The 20,237-nt window shown below is 21.9% G+C and overlaps 1 protein-coding gene across 1 annotated transcript; it reads left to right on the forward strand.

Moving 5' to 3' along the window:
• Nucleotides 1-5,074: 5,074 nt before the first annotated feature.
• On the forward strand, nt 5,075-16,745 carry LOC129613301 (heparan sulfate glucosamine 3-O-sulfotransferase 3B1). Its single transcript, XM_055527301.1, has 4 exons — nt 5,075-5,082; nt 7,032-7,436; nt 15,930-16,200; nt 16,331-16,745. Exons 1-4 carry the CDS (start codon nt 5,075-5,077, stop codon nt 16,565-16,567), a joined length of 921 nt encoding a protein of 306 aa, XP_055383276.1. The 3' UTR covers nt 16,568-16,745.
• The last annotated feature ends 3,492 nt before the right edge of the window (nt 16,746-20,237 follow it).

Here is a 20,237-nt window from a genome sequence, read left to right on the forward strand (position 1 = left end):
AACGATTAATAATAATACTTAATTGCATTATGTCAGCAATCAATTCTTAAAATATTGAAATAAATTTATGCACCAATCAAAATAAAAATTAATAGGCATGATTTTGTATAGTAATTTTTAAATAATGTAAAGTCCTCGGATTTAATTATACTGCTTTTGAATATTGAAATGATAATGAATGATGAATTGAATGAAAATAATCTGAATAAAAAAATTTTTTTTTAGAAATAATATACTATTATGTTATTTATTTAATTTAATATGACATTTATATGTAAAGTAAATAATATAAAAGGGCATTCAATTTAAGAGTATGTCATTCGATTGTATATAACACTCTCAATGTATAACAACATAAGATGAATGTATAACATTTCCTGCAAAGTCTTCTTTTACAAAATAGTAGTCGATTTAAAGAATTATAGTTACACATATTTTTTCCGAAAGATGGCTCTTAATATGTTTACACATATGTTACACATAACTTATTATTTACTCTTAAATATAACAGAACATACAAATAGAATATATCATTTGCAAATTCTATTTCCAACTTATATTCCATAATAGTTTTGAAAAGAATGCACCAAATATGTACAAAATGCAAAATATATTTATAAATGTACAAAAAATATATGAAGAGGGGTAAAATGTGTAACGTTAATTAAATTGTACATGACATTCCAAATTGAACAAATACAATTCTTTTATACAACTATTCATTTCTATTTAAAACAGAAAAGTTTATAATAATATAGACTACGATAATATGACGAATTAATATTATATAGTAAACTTACAACATTTTAATTATTAGATGCCATCATTTTTCTTCATATTAAGGTGGCTAAAGTAACTGAAAAGTCCTGTAGTTGTTTGAAGAAAAATTCTTATAATTTGTAATACAAAATAATGGTCTCTTAATACTTGTATGGAAAATTCTCTCTTTCATAAATATATTGAACCCAAAGCCTAAATAATTAATCTTTATATTATGCTAATTTGTCAAGAAATTTTATCAAAATAATATCACTAAATTAATCAAATTATTAAAACAAAAAAATATATATATATATATATAAAATTTTTTTTTTCTATTTAAGATCAAGATTTGGTTACGCATATATTGTAGGTTTATAAATTGCAGTGAATTATACAGGGCGATTCCGTAAAAAGCGCAACATTATGTAAGAGGCCTAACAAAGTTGAAACTTTTTTAGTAAAAACCACAGTTTTTTAATAAAACTTTTGTTAAAATTTAAAAAAAAAATGGCTTTTAGCTTTATTCATTATACGTGATGAACTGTAAAATAGAATTTTATACTATGCAATTGAAATTGAATTTGAAATGATGAAACAAAATTTTATCAAATGAAGTTTTGAAATAATTTCCGATAGGATTGTCAAGATAAATAAAATGTGAACAAAACAATGATTTGTAAAGAAGCACCTTTTCTAAAACAAGTGATAAACTGTTTTTTAAAACATTATTAAAAATGATTTCATTCAAATATTCAAATATATTGCATAGTTTTAGGGTAGTAATATTGTTTTCTTGCAATTAATATTCAAATTACGACATTTTTACGCCTTTGAAGGGCTATAACATTTAGAGGTAGAAGTTTTGTAAATTTATAATTCACACGGGCAAACGGACGGACGAACGTACAGATTGAAATTTTTTTGTGCAAAAAAGTCGAACAAATAAAATAAAATTTCCTAAAACTAATAAGGTAATATCTAAAAATCAAATTTTGTTAGCTTTTTCAAAAACATTTATATTTATTTTATGTCTCTTGGAAAAAAATTGCAATTTCCAAAATGTCAACAAGTATGGAATTTCGTTAAAATTCTTATATGCTAAAAACTTTTCAACAATAATTGAAAATTTTCTTTTAAAAAAAGTTTTTTCTCTTTTTACAGAATCACTCTGTGATAAAATTTGCCAAATTACCAACATCAACAATTCTTGTTATAGCAATTTTTCATTTTCAATATACTCGTACGTCCGTAAGAGCATAGAATAAAATTTAATATTTAGTCACAATTGCAGGATGTCAATGGTCATATATGTACATATGTATATGTATATTTAGGTTCAAATTGAGTTCATGATAAATGATGATCAAAATTCATATGGTGATATCATAATAACATATAAATCTAATAAGGCATTGAAAATCATTTTCCACAAATTTCACATTTTAAATATGGAAAAAAAAATATTAACAGGAATGAAATTTTCTTAAATATTTTTTAAATCATTTTAAACAATTCTTATTTCTATATCCTTCGCTCTTTATACAAAACAACAATATTTAAATTTTAATAAATTTTCTAACAAAATTATTCAAAATTAATATTCGATGCTCTTTATCGGCAAAGATATCAAAATTGTTTAAGTCTGTTAATTTATTTACCAAAGTTTAGGTATTTAATACTTTATTGTAAATAAAAGTTTTTATTTTATAAACACAATAAAATATAAATATTTTCGGAGTAGCCTAAGGCATCAAATTGTGTATAATTTGTGAATAAAATTGTAAATACAATTAGATACGAATCGTTCACTTTTCGTTCCTCAACAAAAAAAAAAATCAGAAAAATCTATGGTTTTAATATAGCAAGTAAAATTTTACAATATTTTTATAAGTTAAGAGCGCAACAATAAAATTAGAAATTATAAAAGAATATTTTGAAAATTTAATTAAACCGTTGTTGAACAATTGAAATATTTAAATCGTGGTTATTTTGAGACAATTTCATTCATTCTATTTATTTCATTTAATTTAGCGCATTTCATTCAATTAGCGCATTAATTTTCAAGGAAAGTAAGAATCAAAACTACTCCTAAATATATTTATGGGAATAATTTGTAAATAGGAATGTTCTGTTTTGTATATAGAAAGCCTGTAATTATATTGACATAAACACTAACCTGTAAATTTGAATATACGAACCAGAATCCATTCGATAGATGGGTTCGAATCTTTATTTTTAAAATTTATTTAATTACTCCTAATTTTATGTGGGCTATTGCAGTTGGGTGCATATTGTGCGTATATAGAATGTTATTTGCCGTTAAATCGAACGTTACAGCAATATTACAATATTCGTTTAAACATCAAAATGTTGACTGTTTGAAATGTAACGTTCAATTGAATTTTTCTCAGGCATTATAAAATTGAAGAAAAATTCGAAGTATTATATGAGATCACTAAAATCTTATACAAATTTCGTTGATAGTAATGAACTTTGCTGTTTAAATAACGGAAAAGATAAAGCCACTCTTAGAATTTTTTGTTAACACTTAGTCACTATTGTTTTCATTAGTTGTAATATAAAATTCCTTTCCTTTTCTTATACAAGACCAAAAGTAAATATTGCTCTTAACACAAAATAATATTTTGTAAATTTAAAATTGACAAATGAATATTTTATATAAAAAATCCTTTACATAAAAAAAAAAATTATTATGCGTTCTGTGTGTGTTTAACCGCAAAATTTCTTTTTTATAAAACATTTAAGAATTGTTATATATATACGTTATATGTATATGTATGTGTTTACATAATATAAAATTCATTCTTTGAACCTACAAACAGTAAACTAATATTAAAAATTTAAAGGATTTTGTTTTAATTGTACATTGTAAAAAGAGAAAAAAGAGAGAAAAGAAAAATACAAAACAAACTTTGTTCCCTCTCAAATAAAAAGAAAATTTATAATTATATGACGGAAACCTTTATTCATCTTTAAACACAACGGGATTTTTCATATACGCAACGCAATACGAAAGAAAAAGTATAAAAATAGCACAAAAACAAAAAATAAATGAACATAACCACGAAAATTTCCACTTTATGAAATTTTCTTCTATATTTCTTTGAACCAAAAAAAAATCAACATTTAAAATATGAAAATTTCAAAAATTTTAATTATTCCATTCTTTTACATACATACAAACATATATTATCGTTCACATATTATATGTACGTACACATATGTATACTTGCCTGTGCCTCCATCTATATATTATGTATATGTACAAAATATTATAAGCATTATTATAAAAAAGTTCTCTCTTATTCTAATTTTAAAATTATGTAAATAATAAACATCTGTTATTCAACCCTCTTTTCCACAAAATAATAAACATTTATTAGGGTGAAAATTAAATAACTGGTAGCATGTTAGCATACAAAAACAATTTTATTAAAATATATAAACAAAAAAAAAAAACAGAGAAAAAAATTATAAACAAAAATAGAAAAAAAAAATAAATATTTCATTCATTAACAACAATTAGTACGTTTACATGCCGAACAGTACAAATGCGATTGTTTAATTTCGTTTAATTTTAAATAGTAAAATTATTTCTCAGATAAATTAATTTTGATAGATAATTAAAGTTCATATGTAATATGTTGACGTTTTCTGAAATTCAGATATCAATATGAATGTAATAGAAGAAGCTTAATAATAAAAATTTTCAATATTTCAGTAATGCTGTTCTTATATCTGCTCTAGCTTATAGACGTATTTCATTTCCAAAATATGTTTCAAAACCATATCACAGAATTATGGAACACAAGTTTCATGAATATAATTCAAATGGACATTTTATTCTCTATATGATCGCGTGATTGTGGCAACACAAACGTCTTATAATTAAACAACACACTATTAATTAATATGTAACAACACCAATATAATTTATTCAGCTATTACAAAATAAAGATAATTCAATTTTAAATTTGGATTTATATAAACGTCCTATTAAAAATATAATTTGCATCACTTTAAAAATAGAAATTTTTCCATTTTCATCTATAACCAAATTCATAATTTCAACTCATAATTTTCTTTTTTAACCCACTACCACTAATTTCCTCTAATATCACATGTTGTGTAAACTTGAATATTTTATAATGAAAAAAAAAAAAATTTGCAAATTAAAAAACAGAAATACAAAATAAAAAAATATAAGAAATAAGTTTAAAAAAAAGAAAATCAAAAAATCAAAAAGTAGAAATTCCCAAATATTAATAAAAAAAATCCCATAACAACATTAATGCGCAGGTACAAATAAAACGTAAAATTATAAAAAAAAATATAAAAAAAAATAAACCGCATAACAAAATATTTTTATTGTCAAGGGAAATTCTTACATTCCCCAATTTTATTTGACTTTATTTTTATTTTGTTGTTATTTTTTTTTTTTCTTCTCAATTCTGAAATCATAAAAACATTTAATTGTTAAAACAATAAATTTTTATTAGCTGTATAAATTATTTAGGAAAAAATTAGGTATTTTCGATTTATAAAGTATAAAAACGAAAAGACAAAATAGGTACAATATTTAATAAAATAAAATTTTTCCGCCATTTTTCGAATGAATATTGCCGTATATGAAAAAAATTTTGTAAATATTTTTACTAAAATTTCTTGCGTAATAAAAAATTTACAATAATTTTACTCATAAATTTAGTATAAATTTAAAAAATTCAACACTACATTTGAAAGCTATACAATAATCACTATAATTAAATGTTTGCATTCACTCTTAATTACCTTTCCTCATTTTCATTGCGAATTAATATTTAAGTAGAGCAACTGGAGATTTTCAAACTTTTCAAAATTTCCGTTAAGCATCATCGACTCACAATTATTCGAATATTTGTAACATTGTAATTACATTATTTTTTTTTTCGAAACACCCACATTTTCAAAATAGGCAGCAATTACCGTATACAAATTTCTTTATTGAAATTTTAAAATTTAAATCGAAAAGTTAGCTTGATTTCCCATTTAATTAAAGATTTCGTAGAACTTCTTTAGCAGAACAAACTTCCATTATTCGAAAATATTTTACAATAGATTTATTTTAATATTTAATATCAACAATAACAGTTTTTCCCTTTTCCTAATATTTTGAAAGAAATCGGATTTTTTCTTTTAATAAATATTCAAAAAAAAAATTTTTATTTTAAATAATTTATACTTATTTGACATTTAAGTTAAAAATAGTAGTAAATCAACTACAATAAAAACATTTCTCAAAAGTATAAATTTTTTGACAGAAAAAAATTATTTTACAAAAAAAATATGGGAAATTTTTTTTTTTTGTATTAAAAATTTCCTCGCAAATTTTTCTTCGGGGTTATTTTGTTACAAAATTTCATTTCAATATCCAGTTTTTCACAATACACAAATAGAATAGAATTAATATTAGGAAAAAATTTTTATCCTTATGAAAATATTAATTATTAAATTATTTATTTATTATAATATTATGTTAATTTAGAAATTAAATTAAAATTAAAAATAGAATTTAAAAATAGAAAAATGTGTAGTTCAATTATATTTAATAAATGAAAAATTGAAAATAGCTCAAATTTATAATTAAAAAAAAAATAATAATAATTTTAAAAGCAAAGCAAAGCAAAAAAAAATATTATATATTAAAGTCATTTCTCGTTACATTATATATATATATATATATATATATCTATACAAAACAGTTATAAAAGAAGAAGAAAAGAGAGAAGAAAAAAAGAGTTAAATTAAGTGAAAAAATCACATTTTTTTATTGTTTTTGTTATTTTTGTTATTGTTGATTTTTATATCTTGTCTTTACTTACATTGTATATTAAAATATAAATAAAACAAAAAAATATTATAATTAACTTATATTTAAAAATATATAACAATTATATTTATATATGGAAAATGTTTATTAATTTTGTTTCTAATTTAAGTAATCGTACTATTATTATTATAATATTAATTTGTATATCATTATTATATTTTTCTTATACATTTAATACATGTTTAATAACAAATTTACATAAAACAATACGTAAACATTCTTCAATTCGTAATTTTTTACCATCATCATTAAAATCTGTATCATCAATATCCTATAATAATAATAATATAACAACTACGAAAATAAATTATTTAAATAATAATAATAATAATAATTTATTATATTATAATTATTACAATAATAATAATAATAATAACAGTAATAGTAATAATACCACCGAATTGTCACAAATAAAAATATTTGGTTCAATTGTAAGAATTGTACCATTAATATATAATTTAAATGAAACAGAAGCATCACCAAAATATAGATTATTAAATTATCAAGGATTAAAACCATCAAGACATTTACCAGATACATTAATAATTGGTGTTAAAAAAAGTGGTACAAGAGCTTTATTGGAATTTATAAGATTACATCCGGATGTAAGAGCAGCTGGCTGTGAAATACATTTTTTTGATAAACATTATAAAAAAGGTTTACAATGGTATCGTAATCATATGCCATTTACAATTGAAGGCCAAATAACAATGGAAAAATCACCAAGTTATTTTGTAACAAAAGAAGTACCAAAACGTGTACATCATATGAATCCATCAACAAAGTAAGTTTCTTTTGTCTGTTTTTCTATTAGTTAGAGTTAATTAAATTCTCTGCGCGTCACATGTTCCAAATTTAATATTAAATAAATTATTTAAAATTTTTTTTAAATATAACAAAAAAAAGGTTTCCTTTAAAATTACTAATTTATTAACGGTTATTAATTGTTCTTGGAGGAAAATTTTCAAGGATAACAAAACAAAAATGTAAAAAAATTTTCAATTTTTGTTTATTAAATTGTTTATAAAATTGTCATAAAATTTTTAATATTACAAAATATTTGTCTTTTTCTACCCCCTTGTTACAAATCGTAATTTTATAATTATTTTCTTTTTCTTTTTTTTCCTGTTTTTCCATTTAAAGAAAAAAAAAATGTGCAATTTCATTGATATTTTTTTTTTGTAACATCCGCTATTCTGTTGCTGCAATGAATAAATGTATGTAATGCCTATATACACACATACTTATCTAACTTGGAGTGTCTTTTTAGCCATTTAAGTGTTATACATATAACAAAATTACAATAGATTGTTGTAAAACAAAATAAAAATGTAAATAAAAAAAAACATATTACACAATATAAAAAACAAAATAGAAATAGAAAAAAAAAACAAGTTTGAATTAAATTAGGGGTTTTCAAAGAAGCACATTATTAGCACACTTAAAATTAATTTATTTGGTTTTAATATTCATGTAGGATTCAATTAACATATGTGTGTGTCATTCAAAATATTTATAATATTAAAAAAAAATATAAAAAATTTAATAAAAATTAATTAAAATTAATTAATTTTAAAGAAAAAAAGTTTGGGTTTGCATGTATTTATTATAGTCGGAGTATGTGAGAGCTTAGTTAAAGAATCTGTATTATTAAATTTATATACAAGAATACCGAACCAGACGAAAATACACCAGGGAGCAGGTGCACAAAAACTATGCGGCAACAGACTCTGAAATAAAAGCAGCGCCGAATACGTTTAGTATTTTAGCAATCTTGCTTTTCTGATACATTTAATGATTAAATTACCTTATAAAGCCCATTATTTAAAAAAAGTTTGAAAGGAAATTAATGCATAATGCTACTTGGCCCATTTTGCAATGCTTCTTAAGTATATTGCATATTAATTGCTTTAGAAATTTTTCAGTCAAAATACTTCAATTAACAAAAATACTTATTTTTTGGCCAAATAAATTATACTTCCGCCCTTGCATAACGTATGTCACGTGGGCAATCAACAACGGTAGACCGGAAAGATTTTATCCGCTAAATTATAATTATAAAACATTACATTTGGAAAAAATTATCAAATTCCGTAAATTTTTAATGATAATAAATTTTTTTTTAAAATTTCATTCAAAACTAAAGTGTTAATAAGATAATTATAATTATTTTCCTATTAAACACTGAGAAAAAAATGGTTACAAATGTAATCGCGTTGGAGCTTAATTTTTGTTGCTTTCAAACTTTATTTGATTTCATAGCATTCTTATTTCCTTGCGACCCTGTTTCTGTCTCTTCAATATAAAAAAAAAGAGAGCATTAGAGAGAAAAATATCGTTAATAGAAAAGAAAAAAACTGTGGCAAATGAAATGTAAAGGCTACAATTAATTAAAAGGCTTAATAAAAATTTAAAATAAAAATTAAAATTTGGAAAGCAAAAATAAAAGAAATGAGAGTAAAACAAAGAATGTTTTAAAAACATTTTTGATCAAACTTTTTAACAGTGGTTGGCCAAACAAAGATAAAAACGGTCATATTATAAAACAAAAATGAAATAATAAACTCAAAATTTTAAGACCGTGACATCTAAAATACAATGAAAAGAGTTTTACTACAATTTAAATGCAGTATTAATATTAAAATTTTAAAAGCGATTGGACTGTAAAAAAAATACAATGCAGTTTAAGTATTTTTGATCACAATATCGAATTTAGCAGTGCAAATGTATTTGTATAAGGTCTTTTTCTTAAAACGCTTAGAAACAAATTCATTTTCATGTTTCAAACCTATTGAAAGAGACAATTTTTTTCTTTCCATAATCCAGTTTTTTCTATCTCCACAAAATTTCCTATAGCCAAGTGCATTAAATTAATTTATTTATAAATTATTTTCATTATTTTATAAAAAACAACTGCCCATATTTAAAATTACAAAAATATATTTGATCTATAGTTCAACGAACCCATTTGGACATGAAAATGCCGGTCATTAAACAAAAAATTTTAACATTATAAAACTTAAGATATTTTATTCAGTTTTAAAAATTTTATTTTCAAATTCCTTTATACACAGAGAAAAATTATTGAAAAACAATTAATTAACCAATGTTTTTAATTTTTTTTTTTATTTCAATAAAATCTAATTTTGAAAAAATAAAAGAAAAAAGCAAAAAAAAAAAGTTAAATTAAAAAAATTGAACTAAAAAAAATAACATATTTTTAGGGGATACTAAACAAACACTTTAGAAATTAAATAAAAACCTAGTTTTTTAAAAAAATTTCTTATTTTTCTTGTATTTTTTAATGATCTCACCTTTCTGTACCTTACATACCTACATGAAAATACGATTTCTTTTTTTTTTCTCACATTTCTACTCGACATAAATTTTAAAGAAATCTTGTAATCATCATATATACATGATTTTATATATACATATGTACACTTGTATGTACATTTATATATACATATATATATATACATATATATATATATATACTAAACACATTGTATAGTGTGATATATTTAAACTTTAAATACATTTATATGGTAACATCAAAATTATATCAAAGCAAATTATTCGCTTTTATTACACATTATTATACAAAAATCTTCATATGTACATACTTACATACGTATATATGCATATTTATATATTAAATTGAAATCGAAAATTGGGTTACATTTATGTTGAAAATTGTATATTTAATATATATTATAATATATATACCGTAAATATGTATGTACTAGAACTAAATTAAAATACCGAAAATGAAGATTCTATATAGAAAATAAGAATAATATAAAATTAATGATGTTAATAAAAATCACTTACTATATACCCACATATTGTGTACTGAGTGTACATACTCTTAAAAATTTTATATTACACACATAACCCTATATATATATAAAGAAGTAAAGTAAATAAAAATAAATCATAATCAATAATTTTTCATAATGATAGTAATCAAAAAAAAAAAATAAAAAATGAAACCACTCATAAAGAAATTCACAAAAATAGCACAAAAAAGAAAAAATATTTTTTATGATTCAAAAAAATTTTATCCTTAAAAAACGAATTTTTCTTACTCACATACAATTTTAATTGAAATCCTTTTTAAATGTAAGGTGCACGTACACATACAATCTGTATACAGAACATATTTCTTAAGGTAACTAAGTATAAGGATTTAAAATTTCTTAAGCTTATATACACAATTTTATATATACATACATATATCATATAGGCCTTTACTAAACACAGTATATATATGTGTGTGTACAATGATAATTCCTTAATAAAGTGGCCTATGTGCTGTTGACTTTGTCAAGTATTTTTATTCCAATTTTCTTTTTATTTTTTTTTTTTTTTTGCATTCTATTTTGAATAAAACCATTTGAAATATAAAATTTTTTTTCTGTTTTTTTTTGTTTTTGTAATTTAAGATATTAGGTTAGCGACAACTTAAAGTCCTATTTATATATATGTATAATGTACATAAAAAATATTGCAATATTATCGTATGTCTCTCTCATACTCAGAATAAAGTCAATTTTAATTCTTTTTTTTTTGATGCGTTAATTTTAATAATACAGAGTTGCTGTTGAATTATATAAGCAATAAATTTTATATAAGGTATGTTTATAATGATATATTACATAATGCAGTAGTAGTAAAATCCAAAATTGTATAGTAGAAAAAAAAACAAATTGATTTTACAAAGAGTAAGTACTCAAATTTTAAACATATAAATTTAAATTTTATTTATTTATATAAGAGGAATAAGATGATAAAATGAAAAATGAGGAGAAAGTCGAAAAAAACAATTAGAGTTGGGTCAAGCGAAAGATTTGTTAGGTAGCAATTTTCTCTTCAACAGTTGCTGTTAAAAATAATTTATTAATATACATACCAAAATATTTCAGAAAATTGCATACTTTTAGGACGACAGAAAAAAAAAATTTCAAGAGGCCTTAACATAACGGTGAATTCAAGAGTTAATTGTATAAGTTAAGATAAATAATTATATTTTTTATGGCGAAACATTTTTTGTTAACTTTGAAATTTGTAAAAGCTTATAATTTCAGAAATATAATGTACTGAAAAATCGAAATTTTACAAATTTAGGGAGACGATAACTTGAAAGTGAATAAAAGTGGAAAAAATATTCTTCTAACGGAATAAACTATTTATTAATATCTAAAACGAAGCTATAATTTTCAAGCCATTAAAGAAAAAGAAGAAAAGAAGTAAAACGATATGAAAAATTTAAAAAAATGAATTTTAGGTAAGGGTTAATTTTAACCTCTATTTTGTTTTTCTACGTATACTATTCCGCGGCGAAAGAAATTCATCACTACTTTTATACGTTTGCAGAATTAAAAAAAAAGGAGTTTATAAATGACATTTTTAAGACTCTCAGGGGCCATTTTTATGTGTAATTTCACGAATTCATTTTAAATGCTGTGGAAGTAAACAAAACACACAACCAGATAGACGGACGGACAGAATGAAACTAATAAACACTGTTTTTTTTAAAATTTTTGGAAAAGTGACAAATTAACTACTTTTTAAAACTGATTAATGTAGTTTAGAGTCAATTAAGTTTAACAAATTTGAAAAAAATTTAAATTTTGAAAAAAATTTAAAAAGCATCGTTTTTGTGCCATTTATTTACATAATACAAATTCTAAATCCTAATGTTTAAAAAATTTTTCTTTCAATTTTTATATATATATGTTCATATATATATTTTTTTTTTAAAGTATTAATATTTTCATCAAGTTCATCATTAATTGCTTCTTAAAATTCAATTCAACAGCTTCATTTTGTAATTTTAAAAATCAAACGTTGTGCAGTTTTTTCAACTTCTGACATTTAAAATTATATTTAATAAGATATTCTATAAAATTTTTAAAAGCCATTAATTATTATATATAAAATTCATTAAAAAGGGTTCATTTTTCAAAAAAAAAAAATCATATCCTTTTATCTTTTTCTCTTCTAAAATCCAATTGTGTCCTTGCACACTTAATAAAGAATATTATTTTGTAATAATTTATCAATTTAAAATGGTCTACTGTTATACATTTTATAGCAAATAGGAAATATGAAGAAAAAAAATTTTGTTTAGATGGGATTGGTATACGAGTAAGAAAATTAATAACATTATATACATAAAAATATAGTGTCTTTTAATATAATTCTGCAGTAATAAAACGTAAAAACAAATATTCTACATAAATTTTTGAAATTTTTCAACTTATTTTTATGAAATATTTTTAATTCGAGTCTCTTGAACTCAATTAATGCATTCTCTATTTCTTAAACTATACCAAAGTTTTAGAGGCAAATCAACTCGTTCTCTTAAATCGAGTAAGAGTCAAATAATCGAATAGTAGTCAAATACAGATTCAAAAATCAGGATAGATATTTTGAAATTACAACACCTTTTTTCCAATTAGAAAGTTTAAAGTTTCGAAAATAACCCATACTATGAATCACCATTCTTCAGACGTGAATATGAAAATAGCCATACTGTATGATCTATATGATATAACAGGGAAGAATATAATAGTAATCGTTCTTCTATGGATGTATATACTTCCTAAAATGAATTAATTAGCAATCAAATTCAATGTTTTTGTTTATAAAATCTTTTTATCAAATTATATAATCTTAAATTTCCTCCTCAATATATGCAATATACTATGATTATAAATTAATTATTTGAATAGAGTACCGTTTTTATTTTTTTCTTATAAAAATTTTCTATCTTTAACCGATGAGGAAATAATGAATTTTACACCTAGTGCTTTCGCTTTTGTAATAACTCCCTTATATTGCTTTCTCACACGTTCATATTCTCTGTACCTAGATACTGTTTTCGGCTCTCTTATTCAGTGTCAATTTTCTTATCGTGCATAAAACACTTATGGAGAAATCGAGAGAGCGTTGTAAAAATTACTACCTGCTCGACAAATATGTTAAAATTTGTTATTCTCGTAAATTAAAGGAATTAATTCTCGTAATTAAATAATATTTATTCAATTAACAAATTAGTAAATTATTAGCATCATTGGCCATATTAAACAATTAAACCCATCTTTGAAAATATAACTTTTCATTGAATTAAAACGGTGAAATCTCGAATATTACAAAAGTCTAATTAATTTTATGTGATACCGAATATTAAAGTCTATTTTCTCCAAAAAGAAATGAAATTTTATTTAACTCGTCCCCTTAACCCCTTCACTTACTTGAATTATATTTAAGAATTGAGTCAAAGGGTGTCAGTATTTTTTTTTTTTGCATACAACTGACAGTAAAATCTCACCTCAAATATAAAATTTATTACTGGTGACCAATGGAAGAATTCTATTTGCAAAAATTTTATTTGATGAGAAAAAAATTTTTACCTTCTGTAGACAGCAAAAATATTAAATAAAATAAAATTTTCAGATTAAATATTTAAGAAAAGCCAAAACATAATAATAATAACAATAATTATATTTACTTTCCTAGTAAATCCCTTTTTCTTTTTAATTCTCTTATTTACTTTGCAATTAAAGTAAAATCTTATGTATATGCAGTATTATATATGGTACTCGCATGTATAACCTTTATAACTTTAATACAATATTTAAGCATTCACTACTTATATAAATAATCATAAGATATAACATCAGAAAAAAACATCAAAAAATCCTTGGATGTGTACATACATACATACAAATCAAATATCAAACATGAGTAAAAAAATATCATAAAAATTTTAATAAATTAAATTAAGAATTGATTTTAATCAGGATATTGCGTCCCTATGGGAAATCCTAAAGGTTCAATTAATAATTCATATACAGAATAAAAAATTTAAAGTTTATTTAAATTTGAATTTCAAGTGTATTTAATTTGGATTTTATTAAAAAATACATATATATATATATATATGTATAGATATATATATATATACATATATATGTATATCTGTAATAATAATTTTGTAAAATTTGTTTATTTTAATGAATTCTATATGGTATATTTATTATTAAATAAAATGATATTTGTAATTAATGTTAATAATTCTGATACGATTCCAAATGATTTTTCTTGCACTTTATACATACTGCTAATAATACCTAACATTACAGGAAAAGTATTTTTTCGTAGAAATGCAGAATATTAGTAAAATGTTTTGGTAAAACACCAAGGGTTTGGTACGGAAAATATATAAAATCTATTAAAATCTTATTTAAATTAAATTTAAACTACTTATACTAATTAAGCCTAAGTCATCTTTTGCTTTGAGAACAATACGAGTATAAGATACGAAATCTTGAGATTCAACTACACAACTTAAAATTGAGTCAAACCGATTCTTATGCATTTTTTTTAACATACTAAATCAAAATATTTGATAATGATTTTTATTTCTTAACTTTTAACTGCGAATTTACTTCTAACGTGTTTGATGTGGTCTTAAACACTAACATTCGGCGTGATATTTAATCTTATTAATAATATTGTAGTTAGCTACTGAGAATTAAAAATTTTTAAATAATAAAATTATTTAAATAAGTTTTCGAGAAATTTAAAAAAATTTGCATAGAACTAGGGGAAATTTTTTTATGAAATATTTGTGCTAGTAAAAACTATCAGTACTTTTGAATTTCGTAGGATAATAAATATTTTAATAGCAAATTAAAAGTGTCATTTAAAAGTGCTTTTGTTTTAATAACTATACAATATGAGTTTTAAGGGTTTTATTCTCACCCCTGAAAGGATATTTTAAAATTTTAATAACTGAGTAAGTGTAAGTACCCTTATTGAAAAAAAACACATCTAAAATGAAGAAAAATGAGAATTCTACTTAAAAAGTGAGATTACTGAACTAATCTAAAAATTTAAAATGTTTAATTTACTCATCATTAACTCTCTTCCAGAACTTTAGCAAATAATATTTTCAGATCATATGATTTAATCTACTTAGGTTAGTTTTTGTGGTACACCAGGAAAAGCATTAGGGAAATGAGACCCAAAATAATTGATGATAAAAGCCTTTCAGAAAACTTTAATTTCTTTATTCAGTTTAATCCCTTTTTCATGTTACACTCAATTACCTGGGAACTAACATAAAATCGATTACCTGTTTTATTGAAATCAGTTGGGTATTATTAAGAGAAGGCTTAGTCTGAATCCTTCATAAAAAATTAAACTAAAAAATTATAAAATTAAAATTATTAAAGAAAAATTTTATTTATTCTTCCTTATATAGATTATTAATTGTTGTACGTGATCCTGTTACCCGTGCAATATCAGATTATACACAAGCCTCAAGTAAAAAATCTGATATGAAAAAATTTGAAGAATTAGCATTTGTTAATGGATCCTATTCAAAAGTAGATATTACATGGGGTCCTATTAAAATTGGAATATACTCAAAACATTTAGAGAAATGGTTGCAATATTTTCCATTATCACAACTTTTATTTATTAGTGGTGAAAGATTAATTGTTGATCCAGCTTTTGAATTAGGAAGAGTTCAAGTAAGTAAATTTATAATTGAATTTTGTTTTCTTTTTAATATATACTTATATTTAATGCTTATATAACATATATACTAATTTAATATTTTATTTATTTTACTCTTTATAATTTATTCGTTAAAAAAAAAAGGATTTTCTAAATTTAAAACGTATTGTTACGGAAAAACATTTTTATTTTAATTCATCAAAAGGATTCCCATGCCTTTTTAAATCCGAAGCCAGATCAACGCCACATTGTTTAGGTAAAACAAAAGGACGTAATCATCCATGGATTGATCCAGCTGCAATTGAAAGACTTAGAGAATTTTATAGACCATTTAATAATAAATTTTATCAAATGACTGGTATAAATTTTGGTTGGCCATAAAATTATATATGTATAACTTAAAATATTTAATAATAATTGAATACAATTACATACTACATAGGTTAAAATTTAGAATATAAAATAAAAATTAATAAATTTAATTATTTAGAATAAAAACAGTAAAAGATAAAATAAAAACTATTAATTATAAAAATAATCAAATTATACAAACACAATACATACTAACGCACATTCGCCACTTATACTTGCATAATATATATATACATATACAATGTATATTTAAAATTTTTATATAATAATTATATAATGACACTAAAATAATATTTTTATAATTTATTTAAAAGAGAAAATTTTATTTTAAAATTCAAACTCAATTTAAATTTATTCTTTTTAATTTTTTCATCAATTATTTATTTCATATTACGTATGCATATGTATACATAATATATATATATATATGTACATAATACAATACTTTATATGTATTTGTATAAATATTAAAACAATTCAATAAACTTAAGGTATAATAATAAAGAATTTTAATATTTATAATTAATAGAATAATTATGAACAACGAAATTTATAAAAAAAATAAAATAAAATTTAAATAATATAGTTAAATTATGTGTAGGGTACAAGTATATACATACATATATATGTATATTAATAGATATATACATGTATACATTCATACATATAGTTTGTATAACAAAAAAATTGAAAAAATATTCATGAAATTAAAAATTTAACAAAAATTATTCTTGAAAATATTTTGTAATTTGCAAGAATAATACTAATTATAACTAGTAGGGATGGAGGATAGTTGAACAAAATATTAAAATAATTGAATTCACCGAATTTAAATTGCTATAATAATAACCAAAAATCCTATTCCAGAAAATTTCTGCAATAAATTGTCTTTGTTCTTCTATTGAACTGCAATCTCAATAACTTCCAAACCATATTAAGTAGGAAGACAACTGATATAGCAAATTAAAGCTTTATCAATAGAATTATCAAATAATTTAATAATTAATTAAACCTAATTCAATTAGAGGGTTGTTAGACCGAAATGTGGTTCCGAAATTTGAAAAGATATTATCTAGTATGATTTACTTACTCATGAAGGTTTTTACAATAGTATATGACAGTGTATTTAGAAACAAGACATCCTGTGCGTATATATACATGTACATACATATATATTTATTTATATCATGTACCTTACATATACAATCAGATTATTTTTTAATTAAATGTATTTAAGATTTTATTAAATTTATTCTAAAAATCAAAAAATAAAAAACAAAAGCACACACCACAATTTCTATAAAAAAAATTATTTAATATAAAACTTTTATTTAAAAATTTTTAATTATTTTAAATTTCTTTTCTTTTCATTCACAATAATCATATTATATGAAAAAATAAGAAAAAAAAACGAAGCATAAATAAAATGAGATTTTATAAATTCTATATACACATACATATATTAATGTATATCAGCTTTGAATTTAAATGAGATTATTTGGATGAAAAAATACCAATAATTGCCTATAAAAGTTTGAACTTATGAAAACTATACACATACACATTTTAAAATATTAAATTTTAATTACTATAAAAAAGAAAATGTACATGTATACGAATATTATTATGACATGGATGTACTTTATAACCTATATGTTTAACATACAAATTAATTAATATCAATATAAATAAATACATACACATACATCCTTTTTGGTTCAGTTCAAGTTTTAAGTACCTATTCATTTTTAAAAATGTTTTACTCTTTCCCAAATAAAATAATATTAAATATGATTATAAAAAATTAACAATCATAATACCTGCACAGATACATAATATGTACGTTATATAAAAATATAATATAAAATTTTCACACTATTCCTGACATCCATAATGCAATATTGTGTCGATACATTGTATCTATGGACTGTGATCCATATCGTAAAATAAAAAATTTTGCGATTTAGTAAGGTCCAAATTGCTAAAAATGGATTTTAACTATGCAATAACAAAGCAAGGTTATTTAAATAAAAACATTAAGAAGGCCAAACAAATTTTTTAGCACTTTCGTGCCAGGTTTAACGTTTTAAAAGCTAATCAATATGCTTTAGTAATGAGGACCAAGTAATACTTAGTGACAGAATTCGTTTATTTGACATTCATTTGTTTTTAACTGTCGATGCTTCCAAATTGTTTACAATTAGTTCGTACCTTTTACCGACCGTATTGCATACAATAAGAGAGGCAACAAATTGAGCATGTCCAGTTTCCGGTAGAAACATACTTCTCCATGATAAGGAAGTGTAAATAAACTATTTTTAGACAGTCTGTCTGTGTGCGTATACGTGTAAGTTCGGCTGAATTAATTTTAATAAAATTTTATATGTGAGCTTATTTTGGTTATATCACGGATCGATCAACCTTTCGGTATATTATATTCTATATAATATACATAATAAAATACAACTATTTTCTCAATATTTCATTTTTTTGAATATTTGAAAAAGCAAACAATTTTAAATATAATGACAAATCAAAATGAGATTTTTTTCTAAAAAGCTAAAAAATATAACAAGATTGAAAGAAGTCAATAACATGTGCATACTACACGTATGCCACCAAATTTTCGAACTTGGAATCAAAAATCGAATATTAAAAATTTTGTTTTAAGTTAATTGTCTATTTTAAATATAGCAAAATATTCATATTCGTTTTTCAGTAGTAAAATATGTATGAATTTTATAAAATATACGTATATTATACCTATGTAAGTAATTCTTAAATACGTATAATTAAAATAAAGTCCAAATTCGAATTTTTAATAAAAACAATTCTTAAATTATTGTTCTTTTCTTGAACTTAATTCGTATGCTTCTCAATACAAAAAAACATTATTTTCTTTATTATTTTTTCTAAAAGCCTTATTTAAAAAAAATTTTAAAAAAATATATAATTTTTATATTTATTATTATAATTTTTTGTAAGAAATTCATATAAGTTTAAATTATAAATAAGCAACTTTACAAATTCAATGCGTATCTATGGTATTAGGAATTTTCACTAGATCAATAATGAAAATATTCCAGTAATATCCTATTCTAATGCAAATAATACCTTTCCATTTTTAATAGCGTTTTAAACAAAATAATACGAAATGAAGTTCGAGTCATTTACAGAATTAAAAAATTGGTAAAGAACATAAATTATGGATGATTTTTTTGCTGTTTTGTACTCAATCGAACTAAACTTTCAACTTATTGAAGTTAATTGATTCTTACGCAAAAATGTTCTCGGTGATTAAGTTTTCCGGCAGCATTAAGTCATTTTTCGAAATTATTTAGGGGTTAAAGTGTTTATATTAAACATATCTAACATCAAACTGTTAATAAACGATTATTGTATTATTGTGAATAATTATTGTAACAAGTTTTAGTAAACAATATCTTTAACATTGTTTTACATAACCAAATCGCCTTAAAATGGTTAATATTAAACAAGGTATTACTGCATTTATATATAGAAAATAAGTTTTTTTTTTTTTGGTATTTTTAATAATTTTCATAATTAAATAATAAAATATTAAGAATTCATGGAAAATTATATGATATAACTAAAAGAATGAGTAACAAAATGTATAAAAAATATTTAAAAATTATTAATATGAAAATAAATTCTTAAA

Source organism: Condylostylus longicornis, unplaced genomic scaffold (assembly GCF_029603195.1).
Source record: "Condylostylus longicornis isolate FDR11 unplaced genomic scaffold, ASM2960319v2 ptg000081l, whole genome shotgun sequence".
In the NCBI taxonomy this organism is placed as follows: domain Eukaryota; kingdom Metazoa; phylum Arthropoda; class Insecta; order Diptera; family Dolichopodidae; genus Condylostylus; species Condylostylus longicornis.